The sequence below is a fragment of the Cynoglossus semilaevis genome, chromosome 2 (assembly GCF_000523025.1).
Source record: "Cynoglossus semilaevis isolate Cse_v1.0 chromosome 2, Cse_v1.0, whole genome shotgun sequence".
NCBI classification, from domain to species: domain Eukaryota; kingdom Metazoa; phylum Chordata; class Actinopteri; order Pleuronectiformes; family Cynoglossidae; genus Cynoglossus; species Cynoglossus semilaevis.
In genome coordinates this window covers 18,007,343-18,027,016 of record NC_024308.1, presented here as the reverse complement: position 1 = coordinate 18,027,016, position 19,674 = coordinate 18,007,343, and the positions used below count along the sequence as shown (strand labels likewise).

At 40.7% G+C, this 19,674-nt stretch overlaps 2 protein-coding genes and 1 long non-coding RNA gene across 3 annotated transcripts in view; 1 reads left to right on the top strand and 2 right to left on the bottom strand.

Annotated features, from left to right (window-relative positions):
- LOC103376776 (uncharacterized) overlaps window positions 1–5,156 on the top strand; it is a 36,719-nt gene extending 31,563 nt beyond the window's left edge. Inside the window, exon 4 of the long non-coding RNA XR_521345.3 lies at window positions 4,984–5,156. This is a non-coding gene — a long non-coding RNA (uncharacterized LOC103376776). The remainder of the gene's footprint in view (window positions 1–4,983) is intronic.
- LOC103399996 (methyl-CpG-binding domain protein 3-like) overlaps window positions 1–19,674 on the bottom strand; it is an 844,757-nt gene that overhangs the window by 729,926 nt on the left and 95,157 nt on the right. The gene's annotated exons all lie outside the window — the stretch shown is intronic.
- On the bottom strand, window positions 13,471–19,317 carry LOC103376777 (mitochondrial coenzyme A transporter SLC25A42-like). Its single transcript, XM_008307287.3, has 8 exons — window positions 18,969–19,317; window positions 18,388–18,556; window positions 16,642–16,753; window positions 16,474–16,499; window positions 16,130–16,296; window positions 15,401–15,517; window positions 14,787–14,938; window positions 13,471–14,693 (listed from the first exon to the last, which is right to left on the bottom strand). The coding sequence occupies exons 2-8, from the start codon at window positions 18,475–18,477 to the stop codon at window positions 14,368–14,370; spliced, it is 990 nt and encodes a 329-aa protein (XP_008305509.1). The 5' UTR covers window positions 18,478–18,556; window positions 18,969–19,317; the 3' UTR covers window positions 13,471–14,367.

Sequence of the window (19,674 nt, the reverse complement as noted above, 5' to 3'; positions counted from 1 at the left end):
AAATACTTAATTGACTTTTAACATTTTTAATGCACTTCTTAGGCAGTGGGGGGTGGGGAGGGCAACCTTATCTCTGTTTGACTTTTTCTGACCTTATCTTCCGTCACCAATCAGACTTTCCGCAGGACAACTCCAGCCTGGCCGTCGTACAGCAGTTCGTGGACAACATTAATGTAAATGTATTCAGAGTCGTTCTCAGCCCTGTAGACAGTCATCACTGCTGGCTGTTCGGCTACATTCTCTCCTGTTGCAGGCTAATACATTCGAAGAACATGCGATATGGGTAGTGACGCATACGGTGGGATGGATCCCTGCCAATGCCCCCCCCTCCAAAAAGCCCCCTATTACACCCCCTTCATGGGGGCTTTATGCAGGCTTGACTTAGCCGTGTGCCTTTAGCCATCAGTAACCCCTGAGTTCTTTTTGCCTTTTCATCAGGCACACAGCAGACAGCAATAAAATATCAAGGATGGGGTCCTGGCTGCGTGTGCTCGGCGAGATGGGAAAAAGGAGGGGAGCAAGAAGAGGAGGTGTGTGTGTGTGTGTGTGTGTGTGTGTGTGTTTTCATCCAGCCGGGTGCACATTAATCTGCTCATATGAAGATGTTTCCGCGGTGTCGACACACATCTTCACCAGTGTACCGGTGTTTGTTCGCGGTGTGCTGTGCTCCTGGTCCTCAGCCCCTCGTGTTCTGAACTAGACTCTCAGCAAGTTTATTGTTATTCGTTTCACTGTCATCCCGGGCACCCTGTGAGACTTGGTCTCCAGCCCTGGCCTCCAGCCCAGCCCGGGCAGGACAACACACACACACACACACACCTATTGTTTTAGCAGCAGGATATGTTCAGTCCTGTGGGTAAACGTGTATTAGAGGACACTGTGAGATGGTGCAGTTTGTCAATGACCTGATTCTGCTGCATCCAACTGCTGCAAAGTTCTATTCTTAGGTGAGGAGATGCAGCCGGAGCACATGCACAGCACACAACTGTGGGCATGGGGTTTGATTGTCCTCATCTCGGCGCGGCTTTGACGTGGAGTTGAAATAAAGAAACATTATTTTAGTTTCGACCACAGATTTATTTTTAACTTGTGTTTATTTGATAACGCTTCACGTTTCCTTTCCTTTCACTGTTCTGAGCCACTTGACGCTACTTTGTTCAAAGAATCGTCAAAAAATGTCTTTCTCTTTTTTGTCTTTTCTTCTTTCTTTCTTTCTTTCTTTTTCCTCCTTTTATTTATTTTTTCCTTTCTTACTTACTATCTCTCTCTCTTTTCCTCTTTTCTTTCTTCGTTTTTTCTCTCTTTTTCCTTCCTTCCTTTCTTTCTTTCTTTCTCTTTTTTATTTCAGTTTCTTTCTTTCTTTCTCTCTCTCTCTTTTCTTTCTCTTTTTGTCTTTTCATGTTTTGCTCTTTTCATCTTTCTGTCTGTCTGTCTGTCTGTCTTCCCTATCATCCATCATGTCTTCCGCTGGCACAGGAAAAACCAGGTTTGCAGTTTGCTTAGCAGAGTCCATAAAAAGGCTCTTTATAAGAAGCTGTGTTAACAGAGCAACAAAGCTTTAAATGTGTCCCCCTCTGTGAAGGGGTGGTTCCCAGTGGGATGTGGTGTGGTGCTCCGTGGGTAGGCCTCTGTCCAGCGTCTCATTCAGCCTGACGCTCAGTCACGGTCACTAATGGTAGGAGGGAAATATCACACAATTCAGCGCTGGCCTGATCCGATGACATGTTTTTTTAATGAGGTAGCTGTACGTCTTTGTTTGGGCTCGCATTTAAACCGCAGACAAGAAAGGCTCCTATTGGACGAGATGCGACACAGATCAGAAACAGCCGCCATGTGTATGTAGAGTGAATAGCTTCTGGATTTTTTTTTTTTACTGCTGCTGTGCATCACTAACAATCACTATTATTTCCCAGGTTTGTGTGGTGTTTGCTGTCTCCATGCTGAGAGCTGTGTCCGTGTGAACAACGACTCACTTCACTCTTTTATTTCAGCAGAATTAAGTGAAGCCAGTTGGTCGTCTGAAAGCCCTGCAGTTATTACTCACGGGGTCGTACACAGAAACATTTCTTTGGCTTTCATTTTCACCAGCCCCGGTGTCGGTTTCAGAAAACGCCACGCCGTATATCACACATACATGTGGACATGTCACATGGTGCGTGTGCGTCTGTGGGAGCTCCACGTGCTCACTGGTGTGGACTGTCATTAAAGTGTCCCGCTGCAGCACCACGGTCCACCATCACCTCCTCTGGCTGTCCGCTCTACTTTTTGCCGGGGGTTTGAACAGTACATGAGTTCAGCTTCGCTTTGACTTTATACAGAAATAGATGCAAATGACCTATATATGGAAATTTGATCGCAATCGGTGTATTTTGTATTTCATCACAGGGAGTGAAAATCCAAAAATCCAATCCAGTTCTTACCAAAATCACTCTGCCGCTCATATCTGAAGATATAAAAAGATATATAAGATAAAGTCTAAGAAGAAAATCTAGGAATCTGATATGTGTATGTGTTGTGTGTGCTGGCAGGCTGTGACCATGGGCCACAATTGGCCCCCGGGCCGGACCTTTGACATGCCTGTCTTAAGCTAAGTCGAGCTGCATTTTAAGACATAGACCAAGTTGAAACACAAAACAGATAATGAGATCTGTTGAGGAAGATCTTTATGAGTGTCTTTCTTCAATTCCTGCCAGTACATCAGCATTGTGTTCAACTAAACAGGCTGAGATTTTAGTCAATTATGAGGTCATTTAAACTAGAAGATTGTTATATTTCATTGCATATACTATTTGTGAGGTTGCTGTGGGGTTTTTCCTGATGATATATATGTGACATATACATTATATATGTCATCAAAAGTCACTTGATAGAAAGCATTCCAATAGTGCTCCGCTGTTCTTAGCATTAGCTAAGGAAGCCACGGACCACTACCCCGGCCTGTGTACTTGCTCCATACGCTCCTCAGCACTCGCGCAGTAAACACATCAGCTGGATTACTAGTCTCTGATAAAGTGTGTGTGTTTTTTTTCGCTCACGTCCGAGGCCGTGGTAATGTGGAATCAGTATGCAGAGCAGCACACACACGGCCCTGTGAGTCTAATAGGTAACCAGACTGGAGACGACGACTGGAGTGGGAGGGAAGTGCTTCAGAGAGGGGGCAGAGAGTCGGCCTCTCCCGTACTTCTCCTCCTCCGCTCCTCCAGCTTCCTAACCTCTTCCTTTATCACCTCGTTCCCCCCATGCCCTGTCCCAACCCATAATAGGACGTCAGACGGACAGTCTCACTTGAATAGAGCAGCCTCCACCCCCCTTGTTGTCTCTCCCAAAGATACTCCCCCCACGCCCCACCACCCCTCCCTTCGGCGCCTGTCTTGCTCTCTCACTGCTGGCACCCGTAGCTGCTCCCCTCAGTTCTCAGGCCCATTGAGAGGGTCCCAGACACCCACCACTCCTCAGCCCATTGGCCTAACTCTGCATAAATTAGCCATGTCTCCCTGGTGTCTCGTCAGCCAGTTGAAGCACGCCTGGCCCCGGGTCTGCCGTCTCCCAATCTGCTGCTCCTTCTCCCTTCATTCTGTCACCTTTTTTTTTCTTTCTTTTTTTTTCACTGTAGTCTAAAGCTTTATTTCTTTGCATCTCATCTCCCCAGTCTCAGCTCTGTCTTCCAGAATAACTGTAGTAACCTCTCCCTGCTTCTTTTTTTGGTCAAACCTCCACTTCCTCGTCTCCCTCCTCTAAATCCCTTGACATGTTCAGTCCCATCTTACCTGCTTTATATTCTCCACTAACGCTCCATCTCTCATACGCTTCCAGCCATCCAGACAAATCTAACACAGTCTTCTCCTCTCCTCTTCCCTCACCCTTCTATCCAGTAGGATATTGTTTACATCTGTCTGGCTAATCACCGGCAGAGCCTTTCTCGACCTCACAGATGTTGCAATAATACGGGGGATTAGCCGGCTTAACACTCTGGGCCTGTTTGGAGAGATTTCCCAGTGGCAGTGATGCCTGTCAGTTTCTCTGACTCTGACCTCTGCTGGTCTGTCTGTGCTGAGAACAAGCAGTCCTGGAACTCTTTCTCCTTATCTCTTTGTCTTTCTCTTGTTTTGTTTTTTTCTTTGTTCTTTACAAAAATCAGTTTATATTTTGAATCCTCAGTGATGAACCTCACTCTAACCTCCAGCAGCTACATCAATGTTGGGGTTAAAAGCAAATGTAACAGGGAGTGAACACAGTTGGTTTAAAAATAAGCCACTCCCCTGGTGGAACACTTCTTGTACATTTTCATCTGTCACATTTTTAATAGCTGTGTGTGTGTGTGTGTGTGTGTGTGTGTGTATCCCCGGTGCCCTGTATCTGTGAATAGTAACTGTGTATCAGCTCCCATTTCTGTACAGCGCCGTGACTCCTGGTCCCAGGCCTCCTCTGTTCTCCTCTTTAACACAGCTCTGTGAGATAATTAGATAGCCTTCTCGGACTCAGCATCTTTTGGCTCCTCCACATCACGCGGTACAACAGGGTTTTGGTTTATGACCAAGTGTATTCTGGGTGTGTGTGTGCGCGCGTGTGTGTTTGGTTTGGTTTGGGGGTCAATGTGTTTCTGTCTGGATCCTAATCCCAAAGGTGAAATTAGTCTGGAAGGGGGCAACCCATCCTCCCCTCCATTACGTATGCATGTGCTGCAGGCATTGGGGTCATCCTGGAAGCCCAGACAGGCTCTGCCTTGACCTTTGACCCATGGCTGTCTGCAAACTCGGAGGGTCATGCGGAGCATTGATACAGACAGTTGACACGCAAGAAAATAAACCACCCCCGTTAACATGAAGTGATGATAAAGCAGACCGTCATTCTGCACCGTTCCTGTTGTTAGCAGTGTTGTTAGCTGTCGTGCTAACACAGATTTCTGTTCTTTATATGTTGTTTGTCCAAGACAATTAGCTTCCAGGTACTAATGGTCCTGTTTTGTTTTATTTCTCTCAACAGATGCAGACTGATGCCACTGTGGAAGTCTGCAGACTAACCTCACGTCAGCTGTAGTTGGTCTACGAGTATTTGACTCAGTTCCACTGTACACTTCTACAATACTTCTTTGTACAAAAATACAGTATATTTTGTACCTGTTTTATTTTCCTGTAATAAAGATTTTTATTTATGAAACATCAAAGGTGTTGTTTATTATCATGTTATATTTATATGTCATTGGTGGTTAAGTAAGTTTAAGTTTTAAATCAGAGAATGGTTAATTAACCTAGACTACCAGTTACCAGATTATTATGAACTTTCAATGTGTTTATTATAAAAAAGATTGAAATTATAAATCAGTTTAAAAACATTTCTTCCACAGATGGACATGAACAAACTGCAGGAATACAAGATAATGGACTTCACTGCATAATAAAATAATAATAACAAATAAATAAATAACCATAATCATAGATAAGTGCTTTCAGTCCATAACCTACAGCTAAGCAGTGTTAGCCAGTTGGCATGACACTTGAGAATTGATTAGGGCGTTGGATAATAGAGACTTGACATGAAAATGTTTTTTTCTATAGTGTGCTTCAGTTTTTTAAAGTTACAAACCAATTTCCAGATGATTGCATATTTATTCCTAAAATCTAATCGAAACTTAAATCTGTATCAAAATAAAAAATAAATAAAAAAAGACAGATACGTGGCCGTTCCAACAAGACAAGAGTCCCAGACAAAGAGAGACCTTGACTCTCAATAGATGTAGAGCCAAGATGGCGGCGTGAGGGGCAGCAGCAGTCAGATGCTCTTCAAAGCTTGTCATAATTGTATTCTATTCTATTTTAGTAAAAAAAAAAAATCCCCCTTTACGGTCATAAGGTGGACGACTTTCTCAGAGTTTCATAACTTCAGATCAGTGTTCCGTGGAAAGAAACTGATATAAAGGCCTCCAAACCATGAATGACTTTGTTTTTGTTGTAAATTCACACTAAATTATTTGTAATGTGTAAAAACAAATACAGCTCATAGTACAGTCAGGGATGATAGGTCGACGTTACTAGCAGCGCAACAAGCCAGGGAAAGTCAAATGAATAATAAATCGATGGTTGAATGAGCATTAACATCTGCGTGAGTCATTTCCATTAGCAGCGTTTAAAACTGTAATAACTCAGGGAATAAATTAATTCCAGTTTCTGCCGGTCTTCCTCGGTGAGACGCGAGCTAACGTCGCCTGGAGGGAATAAAAAAAACTCCCGATGAAGAATTTGGTCAGGGGGTGATCAGTGATCTTTCTGGATCACCTGTTTCCACCTCGTGTAGCTTAAGTCTGCTACTGGAACAGAATGTGATGAAGGCTATTTTTCTCTTTCACTAACAAACAATAAAAGGAAAACATCAACACATTTCATATCAAACATTAAAGCTTCTGCATAAAAAAATTCAGTTTCTTCATCTAAGGCAGGCATGGGCAAACTAAGGCTAAGCTAACATCCCCTCTACTACTAAGTTAGATGCTAAATGTTTCTCTTTGGTAAAGCTTATATGTAATGCTAGTCCATACCGATAAGTTATGATCATATACGGTCTTCCCTCTCAATGCCACATCAACCACTATATTAGTCAATACAGTATTCGATCCTGTGGTAGTTAAAGCACAGCAAATATTATATAAGCAAAACTAGTTTTACTGTAACTAGCGTCAGACTGAAAAGGGTTGGGGTAAGGGTCAAATCAGCGGTATAGGCCTAGACTAGGCCCAGCAAACTTTTTGACTCACGGGCCACAAAGGGTCCAAAACTTTGAGCAGATAGATGCAGCGTTAGTGTGAACTAAGATAAATGACATGTAAAATGCCTTTAAGGCTAAAATGCTAAAATGCTTTTAGCCTTTTCTACACCATCTATTGGTGAAATGCAGGAATTGCAGAAAAAAATCAGAAGTATCATGATAATATGAATTAATTATAATATTAATTTGGACAAGTTTGGTGGGCCGGATTGAAAAACCAAACTGACCACATATTGCCCCCGGGCCATAGTTTGCCCATGCCTGGCCTTGACTGCCAGGTCTGCCTGCTGCTGCTTCCTTCTGTTTGTCTCTCCTGTGGTAATCAGTGTCATCACTCTCACCTGTGATCTGATCACCTGTTAATTAGTCACATGGTGTCACCTGGTACCCTGGGTATATATATATATGTAGCTGTCTCCTTCACTCTGTCTTTGTCAGATCAGTGTGTGACCATGGTCCTGTGTCACGTGGTTCCTGTCTCTGTTCCACCATGGTCCTGAACTCCAGGTCTGTTTCCAGGTCCTTCTCTATAACAAATGAAACAAATGTTATGAAAACTGTATAAATATGAATAATTTGAAATGAGGTGGGGAGTAAAGGTTAAAGGTTAAAATCTATATCATTATAATTGACATTATAATGAAAATAATTGATATTATATATGAATGGCCTTCATTGATTTATTGACAAAAAAATATAGTCACATTTCTAAACATTAACGATGATGCTAGGATGTTGTAGCAATGCTAGCTCTGAACATAAACACATACACATTGATGGTATATTTGGTGGCAACTGCTCCCTGTATTCCCTGTAAGGTGCCCCAGTAATTCCAGCATGCCCTAAAGCCTTGGCTGAAATGGACTCTCTGCTGCCCCCTGGCCCCCTGTCTCTCCACAGACGACCTTTACTTGCTTTATTCCTGACCTGGATTATGGCCAGGAAAACCTCTATGGTCCTAGCCACAAGACAAAAAAAAGAGTTCAGAGTGTGTTTGCCTGTGTGCACCACGAAGCCTGAAAGACAGAGGGGGATTAGTCCATTCTGTGTGTCCAGGCTGTGACCAGTGCAGTATTGACCACGGTGGGCCACCCATGCAGCAGCCAGCCAGCTGTGAGATGGCCTAATATACATGCTTACTGGCCTGGCTGGATTCCTCCAGCTTCACCCGGGAGAAAGTTGAACTCTTTGTAAAGCAGCCTGTGCACACAGCGACCATGAAGCACACACACACACACAGACACACACACACACACACACACACACATTTCGGTTTACCCTCTGTACAGTAACAGACGTTGTCATCAGGTCATTTTCTGTGTTCTGTGAGGCGAGGCACAGGTCATTGGGAAGGTGGAAAACCTCTTTAATGGCAGGAATGATACTATAACACCTATAGATAGAGTTACGGATCATGTCACCTGCAGTGTATGTGTGTGTGTGTGTGTGTGAAGTGCAGGAGTGGAACAGCACGGAGCACTTATTCCTGATGGTCAACAACAGGGGCAAAAAAGCTCAGGGCTGAATTTATCCCTCTTCCCATTCCCTTTACATCACGTCACACAGTAAATCATTTCATTTTTATGTTATATTCCACATGGACTAAATCTCATTCTGAAATCCTTTTAATTATTTCTAGTGTGAGAATCTTTGCCCATGCCTTTGACAATGTATTTATATTAATGGTAGTGACACTAAACAGCCCCAGAAATATAGTATTTATTAATTTAATTAAAATTCCGTACCTATTAAAAAACCCAAAACATAGATATAAACAAATATTTAGATAATATAAAATAATAATAATTAAGAAAACATTTGTAACTAGATATTTCCTTGTATCAAGGGAAAATCTTGCCATAGTTGCAGACTCGTATCATGGAATACTCAATTTTGGGAAGCTCCTATCTCGGGTGTTCACTGTACTTTCATTTAAATAAAAAATAACCGTTTATCCAAACTTTATCTATCCTTGTTCACTCTCCTACCACCTCTCCACCTCTGCTGCTGCTGCTGCTGCTGCTCAGGCCTTGATGCTGCAACAACAGCCCATTATTGACTTGACCAAACCCTGGGGGTTGAACTAATTGTCTTTTAATTGCTCACTTGTTAGCCTGTCGATTGGAGAGTCTCTGTTAACCACACAGAGGCCTTCAGCGGCGTGACAGAGCTGCAGCAAGCAGCTCATTAGCAGTAAAACCAAATAATAGAGTTTATGGGGGGTACCTAAAGAAAGATGGCGCTGTAACAGAGCGGCGTGTGTAAAACGCCTCGTCTTTCTCTTGTTCCTGTCACTATATGTTAGTTTTGCACACAAATCCCTGCTTTCTGTTGGAGTTGTTGATTACCATCAGTGTGATTCACTGAAAACTGTCGAAACGAATTAGCTGCTGTAGAAACTTGGAAACATTCCATTACATGTGTATAATATTAATATAAATATACATATATGTAAGTGTATATGTGTGTATGGATATATATACTGTAGATATATGTATATATACATGCATGTTCATATAGAAATACTGTATATAGATAGATATATGCATCTATATATATTTATGTATGTATGTATGTGTATATACATATATATGCATATATAAATGTATATAACCATATATAGATGTATGCATCTATATATATTTATATATGTATATGACACTTTAACATTTTTACACCTATTAAATTGATTGTCCAGATTCTATTTATAGAATAAACACAAGGAGTAGGAAACAAAGTAATAATCAGTTATTGCACTACGGCATTATATTTTGTAGTAAATAGCTTATACACATTTTTGACATTTTTAATGTGTAAATGTTCTATATTGAATTCTGACTTCTAACTTTTAACGCACCATTCAAATCCCCCCCATTTGAACACAACTTTTACTGAACCGGAAATAGTGACATACTGTACTGTTACAGCAATGGACATACTGTCTGTGGAATGTTCCATAAAGTGTCAGGTCTGTCTGAGTTAATTAGTCTCATCATAATCATCTCTGTTAATCAGTCTCATACCTACCTCTCTCTCTGTGTGTGCGCGTACAGTTCCTTCAGTTCTTGTGGTTCCACATTCCTGTTCTCCAGGTCGACTTTCTGTTGTGCTTCTCTTGTTTTTTCCTTTGTTCCTGCCGCCTCTGTGTTTTATGTTGAATTTGCTGATGTATTAATAAACTCTCTGCACCTCATTCTTGTCTCCTGAGTGCTGCTTCGGTCTGCGTCGTTGCGCCACCAAATGTAACACAGAGTGTTCTACACTTTGTTCAAGCTCCTAATGCCGGAAGGTCAGATGTTTTGTTAGCTAAAAAACATTGGAACACTGCCTGGATTACACGAGCGTTATTATTAAAGTTAATTTGATGTTTTTTTCTTTTCTTGATCAGTGTGTAATTGGATAAAACTTCAGGTAAACAAAGTTAGTAACTCCCTCTGTGTCTCTGTGTTCAGCCAGGCAGCAGCCATCTCCCCTCAACTCCCCTGAACTTGGTCCTCCTCCAGCCTCCACAGACCACAGTGCACACAGAGAGGCAAACTTGAGTGAGTTGGGGGACACTGGGGGGGCCCTGGGGGACATGTAGACGAAGGGACAGGAGGACTGAGGGGGCGGTGTTTGAGGAATGGGTTGCATTGAAATGTCCGAGAACTTGGACCCTAGTTTGTCATGCTAACTGCAGCCATGCCATTGAAGGTGGACACAGGGAGCAGGGGGTTCACAGGACCCCAGGCCATTCTTATGTTAAGTAGAAATACATACATGTTTATAAATGGACACTGGAGCCCCTGGGTAAGAGCGCCACCTTCTTTATTCATGTATGCTGTGTGTGCAAAAATGTGAAGTGAAATATGAATTTTAAAATGTGGTTCATCTTTGATATTGAATAATAAAATATTACTTTACTTTACTTCTTTAATTAAATTGATATTATTAAATCCTGAATAATATAATTAATTATATCGCTAAGTAAATATTTTTAAATTAAATTCTGACTCTTTAAGGAACAAAACAAACACTGAAACAAAATTACGAACGCTAAAAAAACATTTTTTATTTAATATAATTGCGAAATATACTTAGTCTCAGCGACACTGTTATTATTAATTTGACCTTGACACAGGTGTTGTAGTTCTGTATAATCTGACCCTCATATAAATAAAGTATTGCTGCATAAAGACCTCTGTGAGTCCTCTCTCCACCTGCTGTTGTTTAAATTCCAAATGATGAAACTGTCAGTGAACGCGTCTAAATCTCATGTATTCTTCTTAAAGGCAAACACTTAATGCTAATGATCTGTGTGTTACCTCTGTCCATTCAGCACAACGGTGAGAAATACTGCGTGTGTGTCCAGATTTATGTGTTGAAATTTATGCATGTAGTAGAGTTCCACAGCCAGGCATTGAAGGTGTGTGTGTGTGAATGTGTGTGTGTGTTCTCCCTCATCTGCACTTGAAGTACCCATTTGGAGACTATATTTGATTGAGTGAAGGCCAACACTCCCTCTAATGGAAGAGTGAGGCCCAGCAGCTCAGTAATGCACTGACCCCACAGCTTTTACAACACTCTCCGACCATAAGTGCTAATACACTGGATCTTATAAAATTAACACGCCTCAGCGCCGTGGAGGAGGGGGAGTTTGTGAGGTGGCAGCAGGAGATGATGACGTCCCTGCAGTGTTTATGAATATTAAACAGGTGGTGGAATAACTGGTCTCCACTCAGTTTTATAGATGACACCAAGATGGCACTCCTTCAATCTCCTCACCTTCTCTTCCTGTATTTAGCTGATGGTCGTGTGTGTGACCATGTGTGTCAGTATGTACGGTTGCCATATATTTCCCTTCTCAGCTCTTCTGCCTTGGTTTGCGTCATCAGCTGACCTCTCTGTTCAGACCGTCCGATCCAGTAACGGCACAAAGAAGGAATTTCTTTTTTGATGCTGTAAAAATATTTGCAGAGATTATTTGCAGAGAACATTCCAGACTCCACCCCTCCCTCCAGTGGATTTCCTTTCATTATAATGTACTGCGAAAAAAAAAAGGATTTATTCCTGTTTAACCTGCTTTGCATGCATGGATAGGTTATGCATTTTTGTCTATATACAGGACCGTGTGTGTGTGTGTGTGTGTGTGTGTGTGTGTGCCGTGGCTTCAGCGGGGGCTTCAGAGTGAATTATTCATGTGTGATTTGAATACATGCAGATGCCTCTCCTGGCACACATCCAGGTTACTTATGGCAACGGCACCTTTAAGAAGCGTCGTCTCAACCCACCTTCTCCTCCTCCCTGTTCTCCTCCTCCTCCACCTTCTCTCGGTCACCCGCCCTCCAACCATGTTATCCACCCTGTTTTATTGTATCATTTGTTGAAATACCAGCATCCCATATCTACAGTCAAGGTCATATAGGGGAGATGGCAGAGTGGGTAGATGGGTAAAGGGCACAACCCTATGATTTAGGCATGATGACATGCATGTGATCCACAACAAAAAGAGATCGAGGGAATGTGACCACCTTATAATGCAGCCTGAAATACAGTTCACACAGTAGTACAGTAGGTCTGCAGTATTTTACGACGTGAAAACGCTGAAGTTTCAAATTTAAATATAATATAATAATATTATATTGTTATATATAATATAGACATTTTTAATTGACATGCTGTATATACTGTAATGGGGAATCTCATTAATGACAAGTGAAATACATGAAAACATTGTGTGATGTTAATGGAATGTTACAGATGTTGTGTACTACAACATTCAGATGTTTAATTTCTCATCCCTGGTCAATGTATTATAAAGTATTTTATATTTTAAAAAACCTCATATCCCTACTTTACTGCCACTGTTATTCTGTCAATCATTATTTCTGTAAAAATCCATGGTAACATTTTTATATTTCTTTATATTATATTTATATTTGTTTATGATGTATTTTTTAATTATTTATCCACAAAATGTTCTGTGTATAAAAAGAAATGTACAGAAACATGTGAGATCTGAGTGGGAGAGCAGAGGACAGGTCAAGTTCAGGCCAGGGGGAGATCAGAACCTAACTAACCTCTAAAAATCATTAGCACACACAAACGTACGGCTACTCAATGCTGCCATCTAGCGTAAAAAAAGAGTTGGTGATTTAAACACTGTAAGGATAAGGTGGACAGAAAGATTCAGTGAGAGGTATTACTTTCTCCAAAATAATAATAATTTAATTATCCATTTCTGGTTTGTCTAAACGGTTTCTTTAATCTAACGAACTATCACTGGGGCGTCCATACATTCTGTAACACTAGTCTTCAAAAGGACTGCGGGGCCCCCAAAAGGGTCCTGGAGGTACTGCTACTGGTTTGAGAATTATTTGGTTTATTAAACCAATTTGAATCTTCTTACTGTTTCCACAGATCAACAAGATTTCAGGTTCGGTTAGTAAACCTTCTAGACCAGAAACAGAAATATCTGCTCCACTTAATCCTTTTCAAAGTCATCAAAAAGTCAAAGACAAGAGATCTTTAGGGTTTAAAACGGAAGGAGAAAATTGGAGTACCATATTTAGTAGATTTTTTTAAGATGTTGTACACGAACACTCAACTTGTACTTGGTTGTAAGACAGATTACTAATTATTTGAAAACCATTTTAATCACAAGCGTGTGCTTTTTACGCCTTGTTTATACGATGGCCCCCTCAAGTGGACAAAAGGAGTCACTGCTCAGTGTTGTGGATGGACACTTTTATTGCATTTGATCAGTTATGCAGGACAGAAATGTAAACGTGCATGTTTGAGATATTCGACATTTCTAACATGTTCTTGAACTGACATGGAGTTTATTGTTTTAATACTGTAATATTGAATTAAGTGCTTCAGTAAGTTCAGACGTTTTAGATTAACTGTGCCCCAACAATACATTTAAGCCATGACAAAAATGCACAGCAATAAAAACTCTGTATAAAAATTAATTTGGTATCTACAAACAACAGATATATTTATGATAGTTGATAACCCTCCACTCTTTAGACATTACTCTCATCATTAGCTCAGTGCTGCGCAGCAGACAATGATGCCGTGCAGTCCTGCTGACATGATCACCCTCACAGTCACTCATTCTCTATGTTCACATAGGCACAAGCATACAGATCAAAAATTCAAAAAAAAAAATTTTTTTTAAAAAGTGACAAAAAAATAATACTGCTGATTGAAAGTTAGTCTCTGTTGATTAAGGATTAGAACAAAACAACAGTGTAGGTCCATTAAATAATCATGGACTGTAATAAATCAGCAGCAACTCCTCATCTTCTCATCACCAACAACTGAATATCCAGCTGCGTTACATCATGAGGCCCCCATGACGGGAGCCGTTATATGAAAGCAAGTAGTGACCATATAATGGAGCATTGTAAGACCCCATGACTGTGGTCATATTTTAAGAGTCTGACAAATGTCCTCCCCGCGTCTCAAGCAGTCCTCTCCTTCCAGCTGGTTCCTGAAGTAAACAGGACGCCCCCTTTTAACAAGTGCAGACACTCACTCTTGCCGTGTGCCAGACCTCACCACTCCGTCTTGGCGGTTTCATCTTTGCCATTTCTCTCTGCTCTGCTGCTCCGCACGGCTCCTCTAGTGGGTGAGATCGCCCATGTGATGCAACTTGAGCAGAAAGCTTTGGGCGATATCAAATGTGGTGAAACTAAACCCAACGGCAATAGGGCCTTTAACCCAGTTCATGCTCAGTCCTTTGTACAGTCCTTTGATAACTCCTTCCTGGGTTACAATCACCCTCATGGTGCCCAGGATTGTGCTGTAAGACGAGCCGGTCACGCCAGCCGTCTGCATTCTCCTGCGCACCACGTCCAGAGGATACGAAGCGGACTGTCCAATCAGACCCGCGCACGCACCAAAAGCCAGACGCTCATGAGGATACGGATGTGATCTCTTTGTCTTTTCTATCAGGGACGAAGAAACAGAATCCGGTGAAATATATGGCAAATTGTACTTGAGTTCAAACGATAACGAACATACATCACCATGTGAGTTACCTGTGTGTAACTTTTTCAGCGTCTCATATGTGAAGAAAGTGATTCCTGCGTATGGGATGACACCTAAAATAGCAGGAGTGAAACCTCTGTAAAGCGTCTTCACACCTTCTTCCTTTGAAATGCGTGAGAACACGTGGATGATGTTGCTGTACCTGTAGGAGAAAAAAAAAAAAAAAAAAAAATTGCCAAATGTGACCATGTAGAAAATCTTAGAAAACAATCACTAAACTGCCCTAAATTAAAATCTAAACAAAAGTATGTCATAATTTAGTTTGAGGACAGTCGTTTCTCACCGTTTGTGGTTTTTAACCTCATTGTGACATCACCAAGTTTAATGTGGTGTTTTTAAAAAAAAATTAAATAGTTTCAGGAAACCCAATTTGTCCATACCCCAAGGTTGAAAAACACTGCACTTATAATTACTTACAATTAATAATAATATTTTTTTAACCAGAAAAGACACTAAATAATAATATAATAAACAGTCTTATTTTGAGGAAACAAAAACTCTGAATAACTACTGACTACAGTAATCTAAGGTATATAATTTGGTCGTACAACACATACAAAGACTTTGTTTGTTCAAATGAATGCGTCAGCAGACAACAGCTTACATGTCTCTGGCAGTAACAGCCATCCTGGCTCGTACCAGATCCAGAGGGTAGGTCAGCATTGCTGCAGATGTGCCAGCCAGAGAGCCAGCCAGGAAACGTGGAAGAGGAGGCAGAGCTCTGGGGGGAAAAAAAACCCAAACAAACAGAGCATTGTTAAACTATGAAACAAATACACAATGTGGACTTCTAATAACAACATGTTTTTGCAGCTGGTTTTGATTTGTTCCGAGTGGAGACCATGTCAAATGTTATATTTACTGGCCCGGCCACACCAAGTAGAATAATCTATTTACCAATGCCAAGTTTACCAACACTGAAGGACTTGATCAACTAGAGACACAACAGTATTGTATAGAATAACTTGATGAGTTTTCCTCTACCAATAATCAGACAAAATCTCAGTCAATCAGCCAATCAGCCTCCACGGACCATGTCTTATGGAATTTTTAAATTCCCAACAAACACTCAGCTGGCATTTACAGAGTTGTTCTTATTTGTTGACAAATAGGAAAAAAAAGTAAGACAAGACATTGCTGTTCAAGTCAGGGGTGTTAAACTCCTGGCTTGCAGACTAAAAACGGCCCACAAACCACCCTCATGCTGCACATAATTAGATGTCAGTTTAATCTAACCCCTGCTCTTCTTGGCCCTTCAATGACACGGCAGAGGTAACAGTGGCCCCCAGAGACCCCCCTGATTTAAGGACATGAAAGATGATTGGACACTCACTTTCCTTGGTAGCCATAGTGGCTTCCCAGCACTTTTTTGTACTGTTCGTGGGAGAAGAACTGGATTGCAGCATAGGGCATGACCCGGACCATGGTAGCAGAGTTCCCCCTCCACAGGCTGATCAGTCCATCTTTCATGTAAGTACAGTAGATCTGCCTGAAGGCCTCCTGGGTAGAGGGGCAGGTACACAGAACCAGAATAGTGTTTAGGGTTTAATTAAATACAATTAAAAACTCAAACTTAATCCTGATTAAATAAATAGAAACAACAGAATAACAAAAATGTGAACTGTTTGATTTTTAAGTTACGCAAGTGTGATAATTGTTAAAAGACTGTGAACTTACTTTGGCGGAGAATCTCAATGGTGTCACTGTAAAAACAAAAAAAGTAAACAATGACTCTCAGGGTTAACACCAGGCAGACTCAACATTAGTGCACAGTCACGGGAAAACTTTGGCTCACAACACTTGTCTTTATTGCGTGTCATCATATTATTGGATCAGTATTCTTGCCTTGGAAGATGATCTTGGTCCGGTCCAGAGGAGCAATGACCGTTTTAGCTACAGCTCCAGCAAACGCACCACACAGCAGGGACTCCAGAGCGCTAGACTTGGGCCGTATGTCCTGTTTGTGCACAAACAAACATTGATGTTACGGTCGCGGACATTTTGTACCGTGACAAGACAATATGTGGGGCAATTCTGTGTGATTCATGGTTAATTACAGGGGTGGGGAGTGCTAATCAAATTACAAACATCTGCCACAAACTTTCCTCACCTCAAAACAAAGCACAACACCGACTCTAATTCCATTTGTTTTCATTCGGTGAGCTATGACTGGTTTAATAATCTACCTGAAATTTACAACCTGAGTGTTGTAGGTGAGTTGAACTTTAACAGTGCAGTGTCTTAAGATAAGCTGAGATAAGATAAGTTACCCTTATTACTTTTTGTTTAAATTGTTTTTTGTTTCATTTCTTTCCAGCTAATGTAGACATGCACTGCCTTACTGTAGCCATAGAGGGCAGACTGTATTATACCTAGAAGTAATATTATATGTGGGAAAAAAAAGGATTGTTCAGGTTCAACCCTACCTCTCCCATTTGCTGTGTGAACTAAGGCCAGCTTTAGATTAGCGGCCACCTCCCTGCTATTTACAGCTACAAGCTGGGAGAGGCATGTCCTTCAAAGTATGTACTGTATAGTACAGTACCAGGAAGGCTTTACTGCATGATGAACACAACAACAACAACAACAACATGGTCCTATAAAGTAGGACTGAATACTTTAGAGATACAAGATACCATCAAATGTTCAACAATTTATTCTGCAATGGGAAACACATGTGAAATGTAACTGTTCAAAAAGTGGTTCTGAGAACACCACAACTGCAACAAACAAATATTATATTATATAAAGTTATATAATTAATAATTAAATTGTATTATATAAAAAAAATAGATGAAAACTAGACTTAATAGTTGAAGTATTGTGGCAAAACTGTAGATGAAAACTAGACATTGCTACACATGTTTAGACATAATAGTTGAAGTATTGTGGCAAAACTGTAGCCTATGTAATTATATATACACGCCGCTAAAATTGTATATGTTTATATATTTATTTTGTGTATTCTTCAGGTAACATTGTTGAAAAATATATTTTTTTATTCCATTTCTACCATTAATACTAAATGTGCATTAAGAGGACAAACCTCAATTCTATTGACAATTTCAGTTCAGCTTAAGAGATTAAAGAACTATTTTGTCCTCATGTCCCAAATTCCATGTAACTAAACTAAATGAGATTATCTAAAATGTAGGGTGCCGGTTAGCAGGCACACTTAGCTGAGCCTCACAGGACACAGACTACTGGAAATGTTAAATACAAGACAAACATTTGTACACATTTTTTAACATAATTCCCTAAATACTGAAAGATATTTCTTTCAATGTATGGACTAATGTACTGTATGAAAACTGTATAGAAAACATAAAATCGCCTCGATAAATACCGTTAATTGCAACTGTAATCTGTATTTGGACAACCAGCAACTATGGTATATGATAACTTATTCAATTAAAAAAAAACTAATTTATTGATGTGGAATACATAAAGATATAAGAGAATAAATCACCAATGCTAATTTGGTTAGTTTAGTTTTAAGAGATTAAACGCTGACTTCGTTCTATTCTCCCAATATCTATGCCGTGATTAGATTTAACCTCTAATTTAAGTCATTGGGGAAACTGCACTCACCTGTGCTTGGCTGGGGGTCGGCGACAGAGCCAGCACCGCGGCCTGGGCCACAGGCAGGCGGCTCTGACGGTCGTGCGCATGGTGGGCCATGCGTGTGTTTATGTGCGTCCTTCACAGATCTCAAAAACAAATGTCAGACGCCGAGTTACTCACTCATTCAGATGAAACACTGCGGATAAAAATGACATCAATAAATGTATGTAGGCAAATGACAGTTTGCCTAAGTTCCCTTTCCAGTTGAGAATAACAGTACGCCATATCACGCTGCATCCGACTGTATCATAACACAAGTGCGTGATTACGTGCACGTTCATATCCAACACAAACACGCAGCTTGTAAACAGGGCACTGCATTAAAACAGACCAATCCACACTTACAGGATAAAAAAGACCCGCTGTTAAAAATACCATCATTAATCGCCAATATCCTAAAAGGTTTTACACAAATAACTTGATGGCCACACCTCATATGAATAAAATGCGAATCAAGAGTTATACAAACAATCTTGAATACATTTCAAGTGCATCATATCGCGCTGTCGCCTAACAGTAGTTGATAGCTGTCGCACTAATATATTTACCTTATATGACTGAAAAATCCCACGTTGTTATTGAATGTAGCTGTGTTGAAGAAGTCAGTCTGCCCTGCAAAGTCTTGCACACATTGTTTTGCACGCTGGGGGCTGGTCTGTTCCTTTTATAACTCACCACAGCCTCAGCTGCGTCGTCTTTTCACGTAGCAAACGTTTTCAGAGACGATTGCGAAAGACAAGTGATAAGCTGCAGAGTCGCGGGTTGCGTATATAGAAACAGGACCTCAGATGAAAAGCTGGGTCGTATTTCCGTGTCTTCTGCACAAGGAACTGTTTCTGGTATTTTCTAGACTAGATGTTAAAAAACTAGAACGGTCAAATCAGTGTTTTGGACTACAATCCCCACTAGTTATTTTCGGTATTTACCAAAATCTCGCGAGATTATGTACTACCCTTGGTTGCCATGTTAGTTCTTTAGACTTTAGCATCTTTCAATCAAATATGATGCATTCTGCATTACTAGGAAATAACCCCCGGTACGGAAAACACAAATATATTTATTACACATAAAAATGTACACATGTGTCACAACTCTCCTAGTTGTCACCTGCATAGCCCCAGTCGTATTTGTTATCCATGACCGTTTTTCAAATATTTTTTCCTTAAAATGGATGCGGATTTAAAGAGAGTCTATTGTTTTGAGAACATATTGAAACTGACTATTGAGCCCAAAAGAGTTTTTAAAAAAGATGCT